This window comes from Plecotus auritus, assembly GCF_963455305.1.
Source record: "Plecotus auritus genome assembly, chromosome: 2".
NCBI classification, from domain to species: Eukaryota; Metazoa; Chordata; class Mammalia; order Chiroptera; family Vespertilionidae; genus Plecotus; species Plecotus auritus.
In genome coordinates this window covers 33,305,091-33,327,250 of record NC_137771.1, presented here as the reverse complement: position 1 = coordinate 33,327,250, position 22,160 = coordinate 33,305,091, and the positions used below count along the sequence as shown (strand labels likewise).

The following is a 22,160-nucleotide window of genomic DNA, read 5'->3' as shown; positions in this document are numbered from 1 at the left end:
ACTAATCAGGAATCAGGTACTTTTCAGACAAATATCCCTACTTAACTTGCTTATAAAGTCATTGGAAGATGTGCTCCAGCAAATTACAGGGTTAAACCAAGCAAAGGGAAAATACAGCCTTTCTTTCTGAGTGCCCAGCACTTGGACACCTTTCTTCTACTAGAAAAATTTACTCGCCTATTAAGGCAACCCCCAACTCCACTCCCAACACACACACACACACACATACACACACACACAGTTGAAAGTACATACAGAAATTGAAACTGTCAGCTCCCTCACATTTTTGCCTTTGCTCCTTATCACCCTATCATGACCACATTGTAAAACAGCACTCCTGCTTTTTCTCTATAGTATGTACCATCGCTTATAAACTAACTTATTTGTTTGGAAACTGTGTCTTCCCCGTCTAGAACCTAAGCTTTATGAGTGCAGAAGTTTTTGCCTGGTTTCTCATTTTCCCAGCCTCTAGAAAAATGCCAAGCTCATAGCAGGTGCTCAATAATAAGTTGGTGACTATAAATGGTGATGGAAGGAGACTTGAGGTGATGAACATATATACAACATACAGATGGTATATTATAGAATTGTACACCTGAAACCTATATAATTTTATTAACGCATGTCACCCCAATAAATTTAATAGAAATAAAAAGTTGTTGAATAAAGAAAATATATGCTTTCCAGCCTCCCTAGATGCTTTGGCACTGCCCATTAGAAGCATCCATCCCAAAACATGACTCTAAGAAAATGGCTCAAATCCACCTGTACAGGTAAAAACAGAGAGTCGGCAACAGCCAGTGACCAGGGATGGTGGCTCTGCTGCCAATGTCTGGCATCCAGTTTCGCTGTGTGTTTTCACTGCACAGCCCTGTGGCAGGATTTGGGGTAAGGTTCTAGGCTATGTAGCTTCCAAGCCTGGATCTCTTCGTAGAAAATTCTGAGAGCATTTTATTGAAATAAAATCTCTTTTCCGCTTAAATCAGCCGGAGTATGTGGTCCATGTGTGAGCCAGGAAACAGGGAATCCTACACAGGACAGCGTCAGAGAAACATCTCTGCAAGTCGGCTCTGCATTGGAAATGTCTTCTCCTTGCTTGGTAGGCAGGAGACATAGAACTAAGATAACCTGATGCATTTCAGCATTTAGAAAACTATGAAGAAGGCATCTGACAAAACTGATGGAATATTTAGTGGGGGAATGGTAATAGACACATAACTATAAAACTATGCAAATTTTAAAAGAGGTCACATTTAACCCCAGGAAAAACAACAGGTTGTTCTCCAAAGGAAAAGTTGCAATAGTGCATGACTTGATTCAACATCCTGTTCCAAACATAATCACCTTGCTAAGAAAGCAGACTCCAGAGGGGGGCTACAGAAACAATTTATCATTACTCCAGCCCCACCCCACCCCCGCTGTCTCTTTTAAAACCCAATCTGCAGACCTGCTCCCCTGTGAAGTCTGTGGCAGTTCCTCTAACTCACTGGCTTACTCTTAGATCATAAAACCTCTTTCAGACAGTTTTAGTCCCCGAGATTGGTCTCAGTTTAATCATTAAGATGTCCCACCCAGATTAATAATCTCCCAATGTCATTTACAGTCAAGTTTCTCCCCTCCCCCAGCTCCAGCCAGCCTCAGGCTGGGGACCCTGGGTAGGGTGGAAGCGCAATGTCTCAGTTCCCCTTACCCTGCCTACTGCAGTGCCAGAACAGAGCTCACTTGCCAGATGCCATGGGAGCTCGCTGGACTTGGATGTTCAGTGTCCACTACTGCGGGATCCCAGGAGAGCTCCCTCAGTTGTCAGGGTCCCCCCACATCACTGCATCCCAGGGGACACCTTCAGTCTCTTTCATCTCTGCCTGGCAGGAAGCCCTCTTGGGCATGGAGGCTTGCTTTGAAAACCACTGCCAGGCAGGTCTCTTGGGACGCAACCCCCCTGCCCCATCCCAGTGCAACAGTGCGGCTGCCTCTCCTCACTCTCCATGGGCCAGGGCTCTGGCCACAGCTTTCGCCTTTGACTCCTTCAGACCTGGATAAGCACAGTAGTCCTGCAGCATCGGGGCTGTGCCCAGCTCTCTGCATGGGCCTCATAGAGCCACTCTCCCTTGAGTGAAGAGAAGGCAGTATGGGGGTAAAGGACCTCCCAGCTTTCTCACAGCTCTCTCCAAGGAAGTTCTTTCTTTGGTCTCTCCCACCTCAACCCTTTTACACCCTCAAAGTGTATGCCAGGTTAGGATCTCAAAACCAGAGTTAGTTTAGGCACTTAAAGTCCCACTTCAGAAGGTAGGATCCAATGCCTACTGTCCATACCTATTGTCTTCAGGCTCAGCCAGAACCAAGAGAGCAAATCCCCACAGTGGCATCCTGTTGCACAGTGTGGCCTATGCACTAGCCCAATCAAAGAACTGTGCTGCAGCCAGGAAGGCGGGGTGGGCAGTGCAAGTGGGGTGCAGGTAGGGTGTCAGAGAACTTAATCCTCATCTATTCTAACAAGAAGCCAGGAGGCAGTAAGTACAGCTGATCAAGGAACAGCAGCATCCGTCTTACTCAGAGGCTGTGCAGCACAGTGATTAAGGCTTTACCACTCACCAGCTGTGTAGCCTTGGACAAGTCACTTTCCTCCTCTGGGTCTGTTTCTTCATCTGTGAATCGGGAATAACAGTAACTCCTTCATAGGGTTGTTGGGAGAATCAAGGGAATTACGTTTATAATGGGCTTAGAGCATGATTGGACCATGGTAAGCACTATGTTTAGTTATTATTGTTTTTATTTTTGTATCTGAGACAAACAGAGAAAGAAATACTAAATGACTTGAAGTCAGGGCCACCACGTTACACAGGTCCATGATGGGGCATAAGTTGTGCCCTCTGGAGGTGGGCATCCCAGCAGTTCTGGTTGAAGTTTGCTGGCTCTCAGTGTGACAATGAAGGAAAGAGGACTGACGGACTCTCTTTAAAGTCTTATAATATTAGGTGATTTTAAAACTATGGTTAGCATTATTTTGCTAAAAATAAAAATTTACTTTTAGAATGTTAATAAACAAGCTCCCCAAAATAGTAATAATAGCAAAAAAAGAGGACTTGGTAAAAAAGAAAAGCAATAAAGGAAAAGACAAAGAAAATTTTTGGAAATATAACTATAAAAAAATTTTAGTTTTTGTTTCAAAATCATCTTAAAAGAACTTTTTAAAACAGTAGATTCATTAAAATATCAGCAACAACTATAATGAATAGAGCGTTAATATTCTTAATTGAGCACTTTAAAAGATGTAAATTTTTAATTTTATAAGTAAAATATTCAGATCCCAACATAAACACCAACTTGCAAAAGAGGAGCTATGAACTGTAAATCAACACACAATATATATCCAACTACCCTAACAATCAAATAAACGTAAAATGAAATGATAACCAGATGTCATTTCCACCTTCAAATTAGGCAATTATTTTGGAAACACTGGTGAAGATGCAGGAAAGTACTAGTAAATTCTCTAAGACTGCCTGCAGTTGTGAAAATTTGTGCAATCTTCTAAAGAGCTATTTGGTAATGTGTCAAATGTTACTGCCCTTTAACCCAGTAATTTTCATTTCTGGGAATCTATCCTAAGAAAATAATCAGAGATGCAAATAAAGATTACTGCATAACAATAGTCACTGCAGCATTATCTATGCTAGGAGAAAGGCTGAAAAATCCTAAGCATTATGCACAAACAAGTAATATATAAACATATGTGTGTGAGCATAAACAATCGCTGAGAGGCCCGACAAAAACATGAGCATTACTAGTTGCCTCCAGCAATGAGAACTGGGGACAGGGGGGAAAAGAGAAGAGGAAGGCCTTTTGCATGTGCTCAATTTTGTATCATTTCAATGTATAGCCTATTCAAAATAATTTAACAAATTTCATAAACCTATACTAATAGAAGGGTAATATGTTATTAGACCGGACATCTTCCGGACATCCTTCCAGACAAAGCCATGGTGGCAGGGGCTGAGGCAGAGGCAGTTAGAGGCAATCAGGCTGGCAGGGGGGAGCAATTAAGGGGCGATCATGTCAGCAGGGGGGAGTAGATAGGGGGCGATCAGGCCAGCAGGAGAGCAATTAGGGGCATCAGGCTGGCAGACACAGGTGGTTAGGGGCAATCAGGCAGGCAGGCGAGCGGTTAGGAGCCAGCAGTCCCGGATTGCGAGGAGGATGTCCAACTGCCGGTTTAGGCCCGATCCCTAAATTTTGTGCACTGGGCCTCTAGTATGATATATTTTTGAATGATTACAAAGAATATTAATAGCCCTAACTTGTTTGGCTCAGTGGATAGAACATTGGCCTGCAGACTGAAGGGTCCCAGGTTCGATTCCGGTCAAGGGCATGTACCTTGGTTGTGGGCACATCCCCAGTAGGGGGTGTGCAGGAGGCAGCTGATCAATGTTCTCTCATCAATGTTTCTAACTCTCTATCCTTCTCCCTTCCTCTCTGTAAAAAATCAATATTTTTTTAAAAAAAGAATATTAATAACATGGAAAGATTTATTATGTTAGAATGTTAAGTTTAAAAATAAGCACACAAGACTTTATATTCAGAATGATCTCAATACTATAAAAAATATATTAACATAGTATAAATGAAATGAAATATACCAAAATGTAAATGGTGGTCATTACTGGGGGGTAAAATATGAGCAAATACTATTTCCATCTTTATATGTTTCTATAATTCTCAAAATTTTCTACAAAAAGTGTGCACCAGTGACATAAGTAGGGAAAAGAAAGATTATTAAATTAGATTATCTTTAAAGGATCAGCCACCTTGCAAAAAAGGGTCAGGAGTGAGACCAAGGACTTTGTTGGAAGTCAGGAACCCATTCCTGTCTAAGAAGTTGTGCAGGGCACTGTCAGGAGCCCTGAGCATGATGTCAATGCAGAGATGCACTTGCATGAACCATCTGCCCTCCTGGGCTGCCACCCTGGGGAACCAGGAGAACCCACCCACCAGGTCCCAGCCACTCAAATGTCACCTCTCAAGGAAGCCTGCTGTGATCTCTCCCATCAGTGCTGGACTGTGGGCTCTCTGAGAGCAGGACAGACCCTAGGACTCGTGTCTGTGTCCCTAACAGGAGCCAGGCCTGGTAATCAGCATGCTGGCCTCACCTCCAAGCTCGTATGTCCATCTGCCTCTCAACCAGATGCTCCTTAAGGCAGAGGCCAGGCCTGGGTTATACTTACTTCTCCAGGGACTAGCATGCATAGAGCCAAGTATATGATAGGGCTCCAGGAAATGTTTACTGAACAAATTAATAAATTAAAGAATGATATTCTATTGCTGTCCAATCGAACTTTCTGTGATGAAGGAAATATTCTATATTTGCTCTGTCCAATATGGTAGCCACTGGGCCACATGTGTCCACTTGAAATGTGGCTAGTATGACTGAGGGACTGAATTTTTAATTAATTTATGTATTGTATTGTGAATTAATTAATTTTAATTTTAATAGCTATAAGTTCTTTCTTAAGAACACTTACATCACAAGGTAGTACAGGATTATACAAGACTAGAGGCCCGATGCACAAAATTCGTGCAAGGGTAGGCCTTCGCAGCCCCAGCTACCTCGCGGCCCCTCAGTCCCGCCACCACCCCCCCCCCCCAAACTGGTCATTCCGGAAGGTCGTTCCTGAAGGTTGTTCCACCATCTGGTCTAATTAGCATATTAGCTCTTTATTATATAGGAGGATGCTCAATTTAAAAAAAAAAAAGACATTTTCCAGTGTCTTGCAGTCCTCAACAGACAATCACTGCAGGATACTAAAAATGAGGAAGGGAAGGAGAAGGCAGAGGAAGTGGGCCCCTAACAGCCCAGAGCCCCACTCCCACTCCACTGGGCCAGTATCACACAGTGGGAATTTACTTGTCTCCTGAATCCCTAGCAAATAGCTCTGCTATATTCTGCGTGCATAAGCAGCCAGAGCCATTGAGGGAATGAAAGTCTGGGAAGAGAGGAAAGGAAGGAGTGTGAGGCTGAAATGGCAGAGACTCGGATGAGTCTGCAAAAGGAAAGCTCTTGGCCTATATTGCCAGAGACAAGGAGAGAGGAATCCCCTCTAAGAGGAAAGCTTAAGCTTTCCCACTTTAACTCCCAGGGTGCAAGGAAAGGGCTGACTAACCCACACAGCTCCACCACCAGGTCCCGCAGAGGGCTGCTCTACACACCCCCGTTTCCACTGCCCCCAGAGGTCCAGCAGTCAGCCCTTTCCCACCCCAACCACACTGACTCTCTCACTAGCTCGCAGGGAGAGCTAGCTAGCAAATATTTCCATTTTACAAGGCTCAGTGAGATTGTCCACGGTCACGAGCCTTGGACTGGCTGGAGCCCAGGCATCTGCTTAGGACAGTGAGCCAAGTGATAAGGTGGTGAAGCTGCACAGAGGAGAACCGAGGACTCAGCCAGGCTGTGAACACTCTCCCGGGATCCACCTGCCTTGCAGACTGTGAGCTCCGTGCAGATGAGGGCTCTGTCTGTTAACCCATCACAGTGTCCCAGGGCCCAACCCAATATCTGGGACACAGCAGCCATTCAATACGTATCAATGAATGAACCAAGCAACCACCACATTCAGATGCAGCCCTTCCCATTTCCCCACACGTCATCCTGTATGCTCCTGACAACTGACCGAGCGGGGATCACTTGCACCACATTACAAATGGGAAACTGAGGCTCAGAAGTTGCTGTCCTGAAAATCTGCTTGGGGAATGATCCAGGAAGTGCACTGTGACTGGAGAGGGGCAGATCGATTCTGCAGGGGTCCTGCGCTCATTCTGTTCTCTGATCCACACTCCCTCTGCCAGTCGGAGATTCGTTCACCACAGACCCTACTCCAGAGTCTCGTCCAGGAGGAAACATGGAGCCACGTATCTCCAATACCTGACTGTTCAGTGAGAGAAAAGGGACAAAGAACAGTCAGAAGATGAAGGAGGAAAATGGTAATTCTGGCCAGAGAAGGCAGTTTCTCGACTATGATGGACGGGTAAGATTGGACCCAAGGCAGCAGAGACCCACAGAGGAGGTGAGAAAGGACAGGCAGGGTCTTTGAGTCGGGCAGGCAGGGACTTAGGGTCAGACAGGCCCACAGCTCCCACCTTTCAGCTCTAGAACCTCGGGCAGTGATTTAGTCTCTCTGGGCCTCAGTTTTTCTCATCGGTAAAATGAGAGTGATGATACTCCCACACACACAAGGAGTAAGTGTAGGAAGAATTAAATGGCTTGACGGGATATCTACTCAGTGCAAGTTTCAACCAATGGAAGCCACTGTAGTACTGCAGAGGGCCACCAGCATACGGACGTGGGAAGCAGAACAGTACTGGCATCATACATTTAGGAGGTCCCATCAAGATAATTCAGCTGGGTATTAGAGTTAGAAGGCAGCTCCCAACCCAGTAAACCAGGGACAGGAGGGGGTCTGAGCTGCACCACCAACAGCCCTCCCTGCTGGACACCAGAGCCACCACAGGCTGAGTGAGGGCCCTGCTCACCCCAGAGCCAGAACCTGTCAGGGACTTGTGCGGAGTCAGCCCACACCCACCTCGCAAGGGACAGCTCCTAACCTCCCCCAAGCCCTAAGTAAAGCCAAGACGCCAGCCAGTCAGATCTGTGTCCTCCAGCACTGGAATTAGAACCTCTTAGCCACACTGGCCAGGCAATATCTGCTCTTTTTTTTTTTTTTTTTTTTTAATCTTTATTGTTGAAAGTATTACAGATGTCCACTTTGGGGTTTTTTTCCCCATTGACACCCTCCTCCCCACGCCCGCCCCTCCCAAGCCTTTGCCACACTATTGTCTGTGTCCATAGGCTATGCATATATGGTTAATCTCTCACCCTCCCCCCACCCCTCCCTTCCCTCTGAAATTTATCAGTCTGTGTTCCTGGTTCTATGTCTCTGAATCTATTTTGTTCATCAGTTTATTTTGTTCATTAAATTCCACATATGAATGAGATCGTGTGATACTTATCTTTCTCTGACTGGCTTATTTCACTTAGCATATTACTCTCCAGGTTCATCCATGCTGTTGCAAATGCTAAGAGTTCCTTCTTTGTTACCACTGTGTAGTATTCCACTGTGTAAATGTACCACAGTTTTTTTATCCACTCATCTGCTGATGGGCACTTAGGTTGTTTCCAAATCTTAGCTACTGTAAATTGCACTGCTATGAGCATAGGGGTGCATATATCCTTTCTGATTGGTGTTTCAAGTTTCTTAGAAATGGGATCACTGGGTCAAATGGGAGTTCCATTTTTATTTTATTTTTTTTTTTCAAATTTTTATTAAGGTATTATATATGTACATATCTTACCATTGCCCCCCACCCCCACCCCACTCCCATACATGCCCTCACCCCCCAATGTTTTGCATCCGTTGGTTACTCTTATATACATGCATATAAGTCCTTCAGTTGATCTCTTATTTCCCCCACCTCTCCCTAACCTTACCACTGTAATTTGACAGTCTGTTTGATGCTTTACTGCCTCTGTAACTATCTTTTTGTTCATCAGTTTATAATGTTTTTCATTATCCCCAAATGAGTGGGATCATGTGGTATTTTTCTTTCATTGACTGGCTTATTTCACTTAGCATAATGTTCTCTAATTCCATCCAAGTGCCTACAAATGGTAGTAATTCCTTCTTTTTTACGGCAGCATAGTATTCCATTGTGTAGATGTACCATAGTTTTCTGATCCAGTCATCTGCTGATGGGCACCTAGGCTGTTTCCAAATCTTAGCTATTGTAAATTGTGCTGCTATGAACATAGGGGTGCATATATCCTTTCTGATTGGTGTTTCTGGTTTCTTAGGATATATTCCTAGGAGTGGGATTACTGGGTCAAATGGGAGTTCCATTTTTAATTTTTTAGGAAACTTTATACTGTTTTCCACAGTGGCTGAATCAGTTTGCATTCCCACCAGCAATGTACTAGGGTTCGCATTTCTCCACATCCTCGCCAGCACTTGTCATTTGTTGATTTGTTGATGATAGCCATTGTGACAGGCTCTTCAATAAATGCTGCTAGGAAAATGTAATAGGCACATGCAAAAAAAATGAACTAGACCACCAACTTACACTATACATAAGAATAAAGTCAAAATGTATAAAAGACCTAAATGTAAGCAGTGAAACCAGAGAAGAAACCATAGACAACAAAATCTCAGACATCTCTCATAGAAATATGTTTACCAATATATCTCCTAGGGAAAAGGAAACTAAACAAATAAGGAGAAAATAAACAAATGGGACATCAAAATAAGAAGCTTCTGCACAGCAAAAGAAACCATCAACAAAGTGAAAAAAGAGCCCACTGCATGGGAGAACATATTTGCCAATGATACATCTGATCAAGGGTTAATATCCAAAATATATAAGGAACTCATACAACTTAACAAAAGGAAGACAAACAATCCAATTAAAAAATGGGCAAAGGACCTAAATAGACACTTCTCCAAAGTAGACATACAGATGGCCAAGAGACATATGAAAAAATGCTAAAAGTCACCAATCATCCAAGAGATGCAAATTAAAATGACCATGAGGTATCACCTCACTCCTATCAGAGTGGCTACCTTCAATATCTGCTCTTCAAACCACAAGAGGAGACACATTTTACAGGGACTGGGACTTTGCCTAGAGGAAGGGCAGGTTCTCAGTAGAGAATGCCTACCGTCCTGGGCCAGTCACACTAGGACAGCCATCAGGTCCCTAGCTCCTCCACCTGGCCTGGCCTGGCCTGGCAGCTCTGAAAGCTTGCAACCAAGAAGGGTCTGTGATCACCGAAGTCAACTCTTGCCAAAAGGGAAAGGGGAAGGAGAGGGGAAGGGGAAGGTAAAAGGGGGGAGGGAGAGGGGAAGGGGAGAAGGAGGGAGGAGAAGGGAAGCACAGATAGGTGAGAAGACTTGTCCAATATCACCTTGCAAAGGAGAATCAGACCTCATTATGAAGAGCCCAAGATGATGCTAGGAAGAGAATATGACTGCTGTCTACATGTGAGAAGTCATTGTGCATTTACTGGAGTCTCATATATACTGAGAACTTACCATGTGTTCAACCTTGTAGAAAAAGAACATAACACTCGGCTCCTCCTTTGCAGGTTACATGTTCCTAAGGGCAGGAACTAGGTTCCCAACCTTCCTGAACACCCACTCTAATCCAGGCCTTGTACTGGGCACATGGAGTGCAGGGAGAATGAGACTCTGCTCTTGTCCTCAAGGACACGTAAGTAAATAGGAATCACCACAGAGAGTGACCAGTGCTATAGCGGAAGGACGAATAAGGGTTGTAGGTGCCAGAGCTCCAGCATAACCTGGCCTAGGAAGAAAGGAAAGGCTTCTGGGAGGAGGTGGCACCTGAGCTGGGTCTTAAAGAATAAGTAGGTTTGGCTCAGTGGATAGAGCATCAGCCCACGGACTGAAGAGCCCAGGGTTTGATCCGGTCAAGGGCATGTACCTGGGTTGCAGGCTTGATCTCCAGCCCTGGTCAGGGCACATGTGGGAGGTAACCAACCGATCTCTCTCACATCAAGGTTTCTCTCTCTGTGTCTTGCCCTCCCCTTACACTCTCTCTAAAAATCAATGGAAAAGTATCCTCGGGTGAGGGTTAACAAAAAAAGAAGACGTAGGAGTCAGTCTGGTAGAAAGGAAGGGAAGGAAGACCCTTCTAAGGGTTTTGTTTGCTGAATATTTACATGGTAGCAATAACAATAATAATAATAATAATAACCCCAACATTAACTGAGCATTTTATCATGTGCCATATCTGTATTTAAGCACTTATATGTGCATGTATTAACTCATTTCATCCTTATAAAAGTCCTTTGAGATCACAACTATTAAAAACCCCATTTTACAGATAGGGATATTGAGATCCAGAGAGCTCAATAATTTGTCCAAGGTCCCCAAGTTAGTTGGCCAGAATTTGAACCTAGTGGCCTGATTCCACACCCACAGCCTCAATGAGTACCCAATATACTTCTCACATGTGTACTTTGTGCCAGACCTGATACTGGACACAAGGCTGCAAAGATAAATATTTGAATATTCACTATTTATTTTCCAACTTGTTCTAAAAATGATTTTAGGAGGCACAAAGATGAATAAAAAGCAGCTCATAGAAAATAAGGACAGAAGGACAAGTAGAGAAAATTCCAGGTCTGAGGCTGCATAAGGAAATGTCCGATGCTGCCTGAGAACAAGCCAAGCATTAGCTGGATTGAGGGGAAAGCCTTGACTGCCAGATAAAAAGGCTCGGATTTTTCCCATTGGCCAACTGCTGCCCAATCTACAAGTCAGGATGTAGTTCAGGAGAGAGTGTTAAAGTATGCACTGAGTCTATGGAACAAATCAATGTCTTTACAGACATGAGAGTAGTAGATAAAATACAAATCTCGCCCTGGCTGACTTGGCTCAGTAGATAGAGCTTCCCCCTGTGGGACTGAAGGGTCCCGGGTTCGATTCTGGTCAAGGGCACATGCCCGGGTGACAAGCTCCATCCCAAGTGGGAGGCGTGCAGGAGGCAGCTGATCAATGATTCTCTCTCATCATTGATGTTTCTATATCTCTCTTCCTCTCTGAAATAAATAAAAATATATTTAGAAAAACAATACAAATCTTTTTCAAAGAGCTCTTAAAACTAGTAACCTCATTAGATATTTTTCCATCAACAGATACTAAAAACATAACCAATATCACCCCAATAAATTTAATTTAAAAAAAGAACATCTTTAAAAAAAAAACAAATACTAAAAAGATAACTGCTATCATATGGACAGGGGAAATATTTTTGTCCCTTATTTAGAAAATGTGAATACCCCTGCTGTCAGGCACTGGAAGTAACGGAAAGGTTTTAAGCAAGGAGTTCCTAGGATTCAAAATCTTGAACATTTGCTCTCCACCTACCCCTCAACCGCCACCTCTCCAAGCCCCTGGATCTGCTGGAAATCAACCATCTGAAGGCCCGAAGATGAGGCTAGCCCGGCGAGAAGTCCAATGCAGAGATGTTCTCACAAAGAGCGCTACGTAAGTACAAATGACTGTTTGATCAATCATTTGGCCTCAGCGTGGGATTTGGTTAGAATTAAAGCCATCTGGCTGAGGGGGGAGGGCTGGGGGTGCTGGGGGAGGAGACAAGCAGGCGGGAAAATGACCCACTCCCTCCCTCGAAAAGCATTGTTAAAATATAATGGGGGAAAACAGTAAAGTCTCTGCTGTTATTTCAGCCTAAACCACTTAATCCTTCAGCACATAAAGCAACTTATTTTATGACCTTTTCCCTTTAAAAAGTAAATCAGAAGATGCTGCCTTGAATTCAGATAGCTCTGAAACACACTACTCATCCCTCCCAGAGAAATATCCTGTTTCATAAACCTTCTTCGAGATACTTGAAACTGCAGATCACTAAATGCCTAGCTTTAGGCATCTGACATTCCAGAGAATTAATATTTAAACTTATTATAGGAAAAAAGAATTGCGTTTGGTTGAAGCATGAAATATTTAATAGTGTTCTCCACATTAGAAACCCTATTTTGTTTCACACTGGAAATGCCAACGTTATTACCTGGGCTTTGCACTCAAATAAGATGAAACGCACAGGCAGCCTTGAGATTAAATACACAATTATTACAGCCGATTTCTCCAGGGAGAAGGGGAGTGAGACAGGTTTGGGGAGTGGAAGCGATTGAGTTTCATTTTTACGATACACTTAAAATTATATTATCATTCTCTGCCTGGAGGGTTGGACTTGAAAGCAGCTAAAGCTACTTAACCACTGGAAACTGTGTCAAGATCGGTGAATCCACCGAGGCCTGTTCACAGTACGTGAAGCCGTCTATGTCTTGGAACGGCCCGCTGTCAGGCAGAACCCCGTAACGTTCTCTACTCGCTAGGACAAAAGTATTAAGTGGTTTGGGATAAAAATTAAGCTTCATTTGACACAGTGGAACCTGGCAGCCTCTGCCGGCACGTGTAATTTATTTACAGGGTTGGAAAGTCGGCAAAATACATCATCAACTCTTACACAAACTTCTACTAGGTATTAAATACCCAAGCCTCAGAGAAGTAATTCATATAGTCCAGCGACGTTCCAAAATAAACCCAATCTGCAGCCCTCCAGAGAGCTTAAAACAGCAAATGGGATCTGTATTTTTTAAGTCGGGTTTATAATACTCCCTGGTTTCTTGCTAAAGCCTTATTTTCCATCAAACCTGTTATTTAAAAACAAAGCAACAATATCTGAAAGAGTAATCTTGTTGCTAAAAAGACACAAATGGGAAGAGGCTGGGCCACATCGCAACCAGGAACGTCCCGATACATATTATCCCCCTTTCAGACCCAGCCTCCACATCCAAGGCAGAGGAGCCCTGGGCAATAAAGACTCCTGCAATTCACCTTCAGAAGAGTATGATTCCTTGAGAACGTCGTCCACACATACGTTCTCGTGAATGCACTTACCACGCAAGGCCACAAATACAAACCAGCAGGGGCATCTTTTTCTCCCAAAGGGGGTCATTTGGCTCATTCATCATTTGACACCAAAGACTCATTGCCCACAAACTCTCAAGTTCACTCTGATCTCTGGCCTGTTCTCCCTCCCAAGCCCTTCTTCATCCCACCAAGCGTTTAATACAAGATTATTATTTAATAGATCTCGAGCAACCCATGCCCAGTGAAGCATGCACTCTACACTCCAAGTGTGGTGAGGATCATGAGAATTTCTCTTCACACTGATGTCTTCAGGAGCAACTGAAGGGAGACGGCCAGGAACCTCCCAAACTGTGTGAAAGACTCAAATAGGGACTAGAAGGTTGGTAAGGGTCTAGGGAGGGAAGGATCTAAGGTTGGTCAGGCCACTGCTTCTGAGAAGAAGCGCTTCCAGGGGCCCCTCCATAGTGTGGGAGAGTACTTGCCTGAGAACCCCATGACATAACTGGGAACCACTGTCCTTCCCTCATTTCTGCAGCAGGGCAGTGGGGAGAGCCCTAAGGGAGGTAGAGAGTCTCCCCTGAAAGTCACACCTGGTCCTGCCAGCTGAGGCTCACGAAGTGCTACTCCAGGGAATGGCTGTCTGGACCAGCGTTCGGCTTTCTGCTGCCTTTCCCCCAACTTCAGGGCATGCTCTACAGCCACAGCAACTTTGTGCCACTGCTTGAGTTTTACAGGCTGCCCTTGAGAACACTGTGCTTTGGGGAGAAATACTGGCGTTGCTGTCAGACGGAGCTGGGTTCAAATCCCAAGCTCTACTACTTACTGCTTACACAGCAGGGAGTCGCTGTGAATGAAATAGTAGCTCATTATTGGGACAAATCACTTAACCTTTCCAAGCCTCAGTTCCGCCACCTATAAAATTACAATAAGGCCTTCTGTCCTCCTAAGGTCGTTATTATTAAATCAATCACAGCTATAAAGTACCTGGCCTGGCACAGAGTGGGTACTCAATAAAGGTTATTGACCTCCCCCTTCCTGTTCCTTCTGTGGTCAGCTTTAGGAGTCAAGAGTTCCAAGGAGAGGTCAAGTTTGTAACCTGGCCTGAGACAAAGGTAGCCTCTGTCCACACCCTAGATCCTTACCAACCTTCCCAGCCCAGTTCCTGTGAAATCCTGGAGCATCAGAGCAGGAAGGATTCTGGATTATCCCATCAAACTGCTTCCCATTTTACAGATGCTGCTACAGAGGCTCAAAGGGACGGGCATGGCCCACATGCACTGAGGCTGTACAATGGCGCATGTGTTTGCTCCAGACGGGCCCAACCATAACCACCAAATAAATTCAGGCCATACAGGAAATGCATTATTCAGTTAGCAGGCTGAAGGTCTCCTCTCAGTGCATCTGACTCAAATGCTGACTTTAAAAACACAGCTCGTAATGCTAATACAATCCGCCTCGACCCGCCGGAAACCTTCTGAAGGAATAACCCTTTGGAGTTTAGGGGAAGACAGAGGAAAGAAAAAAACAGATGCTTTAAGTGACTTGAAACTATAAGACCACTGGGTTAGGGCTGTATCCTCTCCACCCCCACCTCATCCCAAGCCTCTGTTTTCTTTCAGTTTTTTATAAATAAGACTCTGGGAGACCAAAGCAGCCACAAAACATCACCCCCCCCCCTTTTTTTTTTTTTCTTTTCTTACTCAGTAACTCAGCTGTCAGTCCCGGACTTTGCTTCTAATGCTGAAGCATTTTTTTTTTCTCATTGTAAACTATTAATTTGGGCAGCGGCTGTTGATAAACAAGAAGTCCGTTCTTAAACTGCTAGGATCATTAGCACAGTGAAGGCGAGCAGCACAAATATTTCAGAGTGTGCTCTTTTTCCTGGCCCTGGCACTACAGCTGTGCTCTCTGCATAAGGCAGTTGAATTTTTCAAAGCCCTCTGCAGAGTTTGTTTCATTCCTTCTCCCCCCTGCGCTAAGTGTCTTTGTTTCTTTAAACACAAAAATAAGCTACCCCCTACCAAAAGAAACAACACACCTCTCTAGGTCCAAACTAACTGCAACTAAAATCTATAGCAGGAAAAATAATTAGCAAACCACATTATAATTTAACCTTGAAATTAACGATATATATAAATAAGGTGAGATGGCTGGAATACCATCATATGGGCTTCGATACGGGGAATTCTTTTCCAAGAAAATGGGGAAAACGAAGGGAGACTACTCTCTCTATGCAAAAGCCACAGTTAGATGGTGTTCACTACATGCTAGACTTACAAATAAAGTCAACTTACAAATAAAGTTGGTATTTATTTGCTTGTTGTTTTTTTCCCTAATCCTATCCAAAAAGGGATGACAAACCCTATTCCAAACTTTGGTTTCTCCCCTTTTCTCGGATACTGGCCAAACTCCACAAAATAAAACTGAAGAAAATGATGATAATTATGCAACATTCAGAACAAAGAACATAAGAATATATTTTTTTAAATGATTCATTGTGCACTTATGCCTGTAATGGGATTTTAACGCACTGTTAAAATAAGTGCCCTGGATCACTTAGCTTCTCACGCAAACCTTACGCAGGGGGATGAATAACTCAAAGATGGGGTGGGTTTGGGGTGTTTTTTTTTCAGGAGGAGAAGTGCGAAGGAAAACCACGGAAGTATAAAGAAACTTATGAGTGGTGTTTTTTGTTTTTTTAAACGTCACCCGGGGATATGTTTTATTGATATTAGAGAGGGAGAGAAACATCACTGTGAGAGAGAAACATCGATCGGTTGCCTCCCATATGTACCCCAACTGGGAACTGAACCTGAAACCTAGGTATGTTCCCTGACTGGGAACTGAACCAGAAACATTTTTGGTGTACAGGACGACACTCCCACCAACTGAGCCACTCGGCCAGGGCAAGAAGCTTACGTTTTTTAATCACAGACAGAGCAACACAGCCTATCAATAGGTTTCCACAGCTAAGAGGGACCCTCCTGGGATATCAGAAACAACAAAAATTAAGTTACGATTTCATAGGATACTCCCCCTTCTATTTTGTATACCAACTCTTAGCTTCTAAAGAGCTGAAGAGGCAAGAAGGGGAGAGAAATCCTAGCCAAACAAGATTCTTAGGAAATCTTTGGGAATTATATTTCCACTATATGTCTACAAAAGATTTGTTGGATGTAGACCGCAACATGTTCCTATCTCATTTGCCTACCCACACACATACATGTTTCTCTTTGTCTCACTGAGCCTGACATTTGGCCAGCAGGTTTTTCTCCCCCTTATTTGAAATCTCAAGCACTGAAAAAAATTTGGATCTGATTATTTCCGGATCACAGGACCAGCACTTTAAAATGGATGAAATGCAAGCAAATTGCCCACCAGAGCCGGAGGGGGTAAATGCTTTCAAAATAACTCATACCTTTCTGCTACGGATGTGCTAGCCCCTCCACGGCTTTCCCAGAACATCAAATCAGGGTGGCTTCTGATTCAGATGAAGAAACTCTACCAGGTAACACCACCAAAACCATCACACTTACTCTCCACCACCAGCAGCCCCTAACATCCATGCACACAACCTATAATTGCTTTCCTTTTTTGTTTTCCTTTAAAAATGTGTGTACGTGTGTGTTCTAACTTTAAAAAAAAAAAAGAAAAAGATTGACTCCTTTTTGGCATTTACAGCCATGTTATGACGGCTGTTTACTAATGGCAGAATCCACATTTGTCATGATCATCAGCCCCCTTTTTATTGCTAGGACGTCTCTAGCCTCAGTAAATGATGAAAAGGGCCCAGTGAGTCTCTGTGAATTATGTGGTTTTGGTCCAGGAAGAGCAACTCTGGACAAAGAGAATTATCTGGTAAACTAAGACGATGGTATAGATACTAGATACCAATTTCTAAAAATATCAAAAGCAAAATATATTAAATTCACTGGGAACAATCTGGAGCGTGTAGTGAACACCAGCTCTAGACCGACAACACACACATGTAGAAGGAACAAGCTGTAGAAACAGAAACAAATATTGGAAACAGGAAACCTTAAAAAATGCCACTCACTGTCTGTAGCTTTGAGCACATCCTAGAACCTTAGTGTCTTCATCTATAAAACGGGGATCGCAGTAATAAGAGCCAGTGTCTGCCCGGCACTCTAAGGCTTCTCCGTCTGCTCCCCCGAACAGCCCACAAGGTAGGCAGAGCACAGCTGGCGTGAGGGCAGATGAGAGAGTGTGCGGGAACACGCACTGAAAACTGTAAAGCTCTGTGCACGGGGAACCAGAGATATCAGGCCATGGCCACAAAGCTGACCGCCTCCTTAAAGCCCAGATGTTTACCTTCTTTCCTTGTCAGGACTTCCAAAAGCAGAGTGTCGGGTGTTTAATAATAAAAAAGAAAAACACAGCATCTGGTAATTTGGCCTTTCCAGCTGTTTGGAATCTGGATAAACGGGACTCTGCCATAAACAGAGCATGATTCTTATTGTAAATGATGATAATGTTAGTCCATGACATCGCACCATCACCAGCGCCTCCCGACTCTGGAAACGCAGAGGACCTCAACATTGACAGATACGCTCCCTTCCTCGGCTTAGGGTCTGTCCAAGGCAGAAGGCAGATCATCTGAAACCTGATTCCAGACCAAGCAATACTGTCTTTTCTCCGGTCCCTGGGCAGCAGTGGCCACTAAAGACCTGAAGCCTGGCTCCTCTCCGCTTCCTCTGGCTAGCACACCAGGTATTGCTCTTCACATTCAATGTTTTAAAAATCAAAGCTTTCTCCCTCTTCACCCTGTCTCCGTTACCTCAAGTATCACTGACTCCAGCTTGGTGCCCTGCATGAATTAATAAAAGAAACCCCTCCCACCTTTTTTATAAAGCATTCTTGCAACCATTGTCTCATTTACCCTGGGAGGTAAGCATTATGACCTCTCGCGCTAATAAAAAACCAAAGGTGGAGAACATTAAATACATTACGAGAGTAAATCCCCCAACCAACCAGGCATGGAGGCAGCCCTTTCACACTCTCACTAATGCTCTCCTCAGTCTTTCAAAGGAAGTCTCCCGCTAGATTTACAGATGAGGAAACTAAGGCTCAGAGAGTAAAATCACTTCCCCCAAGGCCTCACAGATCACCCGTGGCAAGGTCTCACAATTCCCAGCACAGTCAATAAATATTTTCCTATTGGTATTTCTGTCTGTTTCCAATAAGCCCCAGGCTTGGAGCTAAACACCAAACATTCAAAGGGTTGCATGGTCTGGGGGATATTTTGGTGGGAATGGGGCAGTGTCAGGGTGCCGTTTCCTTAGGGCACTCTAAGAGGGCTGCTGACGCTCTGGTTTTCTCTCAGGCCCATTTTGAGGAAGAAGTTGGGACAGAGGCTGGGTCAGAAACCTCTAGAAGCCTCCTCAAGCCCAGGTCCATGAGCAGTGGGTTGGCCAGAGAACCCCAGCTAGACCTGCTGGGTAGCTTTTTCCATGAGACTCGTCCCCCACCCTCAGTGCTCCGTTACTTCATCTTTTAAACGGGGGCGATAAATCCCACCCTGCCAGCCTGGCCAGAGACTGAAGAAAACAGTTTAGAAGCCTCTTACAAAATGCATAACCAGAAAGATCATCTTCTATGGTACAAGGAAAGTGGTTCTTCCTCCTAGCCCTTTATCCTCTCCTGCACTTTCCAAATACAATCTTAACTTAAAGATCTCATAATTTAGACATGGGGGAGGCGTGTGCATAAAAATAACTGGGTTTTGTAGAATGGAAGTGTAAGATCAGTACACAAGGCATCGAGATGAAAGGAACAAAGGCTGTTTGATAGGCATTCACTAGGTCTTCGGAGACTCCGTCTTCAGATGATCACTACAATAGTTTAAAATCCAAAACGTTGCAAGAGGGTATCTGTTTAAGGGAGGGTTGTGCATGGAGGGGGACAAGCCAGGGAGCTCAGGACAGCAAATGTTACTCACGTCCTGCTGCACAGCTCTCCTCTCTCTCTAGTATGAGAGAACCTCGTGTGTGTCGTAATAACAGTAATAACACTCTAAAGGTGGTTTTTCTATATCTTTCTTCTAAGGTATGATCTCTGTCTCTTGGAAAAGACACTGACATCTAAAACAGTAAGAAATAGCTCTCTCCTACAAAGTCAGGTGTTTTCATCAAAAAGAAAAAACACTGTGTATGTTTTTTCATCTTGCCAGTCCCTGAACTGGGGAGCAGGGTATTTTTTTACCCAGAAGGCGCTCTCCTCTCTAAAGGTAAGCTGCCCTACCTTTTCGAAGTTGCCTGGGCTGCTGCTAAAGGAGAGATAACATAAGCTCTTTCTGTCTTCCTTGAGAGTCACCTGGAAAGAACCAAGAGGTCCCAAATGCTAAAATAATGAAAGCCCAAAGCCTTGTTTTCTTCTCCATGGAATGAGGGGGTGGGGGGTGGGGGGCACATTGCCTTAACAATTTCCCCAATTTCTGGTTAATTATCTGTCAGCATGAAACTTATAAATAATGGCTCAATAATAATTAACTGTGATGAGAACATGTTCATGAGAATCCTGGCATCATCACTGACTTTGAGCCCACAAACTGTACTGGGGCCTGTACCTTAAACCCACTGGCCTCACTGGGGCCAGGGAGAGTATTGCAAAGCAACTTTTTACCAAAAACTGTGCTTCTGAAGCATCAGGTACAGAAAAGCCATTTTTCAAGTCAGAACTTGACTCAGGCTATATCTATAGATCATAAAATTTTCCATCAGGAATCCAGAAATCATCTGGTATAATTAATTCCTTCCTTGACAGATAGGGAAACTGAGGATCCCAAGAGGGGAGGGTTTTTGTTATTTAGGGAGATTGGAATACTTGAAAATATGCCTTTTACTAGCAGAGAGAGAGAGAGAGAGAGAGAGAGAGCGAGAGCGAGCGAGCGCTGGCTGACTCTAGTGGCTACTCACCCCAATTTATAAGAAGATTTTTGACAAGTTTCACAAAACTTTTATCAGAAACATACATAAGCAAAATTATGTAATCTGACCTTACTAGGCACACTTCCCTCAAATAAGCTAATTTAGTTTAAATTAGATGCTTCTTAACCAGGCATCGCTAGAATGACAAGCTAATACCAAACTACTGGAGAGAAAATGATGACCTCTGGGGAAAGTTCCACCAAGTTCTCCGGAGGATTCCTGCAAAGGCTGCGATGCTCCCGGCCGCGCACGTTGGCAGGGCCACACTTACCCTTCCCCACAGCGGCCTTGGCTGGACCGTAGTCCCGGGGGCTCCGGGGCCGGAGGAGGTCGTGGGCTCGAAGCGGGGGCGCCGACAGCCGGGGCAGCAGGTCACGAGGGTCCCCATCCCCGCAGCAGCCACCGCCCACGGCGACCCTGAAGGCCATGTGTGCGCCGAGGCCTGCGGGCCCGCGGCCGGGGCCCGGAGCCTCCTTCGGCCTCCGGTCGGAGTGCGCCTCGGCCACCTCGCAGTGCATGGCGCCAGGGCGGGGCGCACAGATGGGGGTCGCGCCGGGCTCCTGCGGAGAGGAGACCGCACAGGAGCGTTAGAATAAAGGGAGCGGTTCCCGTCTCCTCCCGGGGCCGCGACTGGGCAGTCACCCGCCTCGGTTTATCCCTCCCTCTAAAATGGGCTGGCCACAGCACACTGACCCTGACCTGACGAACCTACCTGACCCTGGGCGGTTCCGGAGCGGCTCGCACTTTCTTCCCCGGGAGCCGAGGGTCCCCGCTGCGGGACGCCTCGGCGCATTCTCCGGAGCCCTTCACCCTCCCACCCAAACCCGCCTCCACCGAAACCAGCCCTCCTTCGAGGACTGGGGAAACTGAGGCCTGGAGAGGGGAGAGCGCCTGGGCGGCGTCACCGGTGAGACAGGGAGAGGGCGGGGACGAGGATTCCTGGGGCAGGGCGCTGGCGTCGGGGCTCGGGGACCAGGAGCGCAGGGGTCGCGCACTGCGCACCCGTCGGCCCCCGGGGCAGAGATTCACCCACAGCCACCTAAGCTGCGATGGACGCTCACTCCCGCGAGGCGAGCCCGTCACAGGCACGACGAGACTCACACACTCCCACGCCCAGCCGAGAAACTGAACCCGTCGCGCTCACGGACCCGCATCAAGTCAGTAACACCCATGCACGCACCCTCCCACGCACACCATACACCCCGCAAATGCACACTGGGGACACAACGTGCCACACACAGTACTTACTCTCTCATTCACCCTCTCAGACACTGAGCAACCCTTGCAGCCGCCCTGTCTCACACTCCACACCCACACGCACGCCGGGTCCCTCTCCACAGAGCCTCCGCCCTTCCATCATCTCTCCTGGAAAGTGGGCCCTGGGACCCCAACTCTCCTTTCCCCTGGGTGCTCCCACGCTATCCCAAAGTTCCTCAGATATGAACGTCGCAGGGAGAACATCCCCGTATCTCCGACCCGGGCGCCGGCCCCCACCCCGCGCCAGGGCCGCGCCCCCTCTCACCTCGCCACGGCCGCAGCAGCTGTCGGGGCGCACCGCTCGCCGTGCCTCTACTGGCGCCGCGACCCCCACAGCCGCCGCCGCGGCCCCGGCGTCCTGTGGGGCGGCACCCCGGGTGGGGGCGGGGCCAAGGCCTGCCCGACAGCCACTCCGGCCACTGGCTCGCTGAGGCCGCCCCGCCGAGGCCAATCGCGGTGCGGGGGCGGGGCCTCCTCGGCTGGGGGGGCCTGGGCGGGG

At 45.9% G+C, this 22,160-nt stretch overlaps 1 protein-coding gene across 1 annotated transcript in view; it reads right to left on the bottom strand.

Annotated features, from left to right (window-relative positions):
- GLIS1 (GLIS family zinc finger 1) overlaps positions 1 to 21,959 on the bottom strand; it is a 223,129-nt gene extending 201,170 nt beyond the window's left edge. The window contains exons 1-2 of the mRNA XM_080654399.1: positions 21,927 to 21,959; positions 20,676 to 20,964 (exon numbers count right to left, since the gene is read on the bottom strand). Coding sequence (XP_080510525.1) covers positions 20,676 to 20,922 — 247 coding nt within the window. The 5' untranslated portion in view covers positions 20,923 to 20,964; positions 21,927 to 21,959. The remainder of the gene's footprint in view (positions 1 to 20,675; positions 20,965 to 21,926) is intronic.
- Between the last annotated feature and the right edge of the window lie 201 nt (positions 21,960 to 22,160).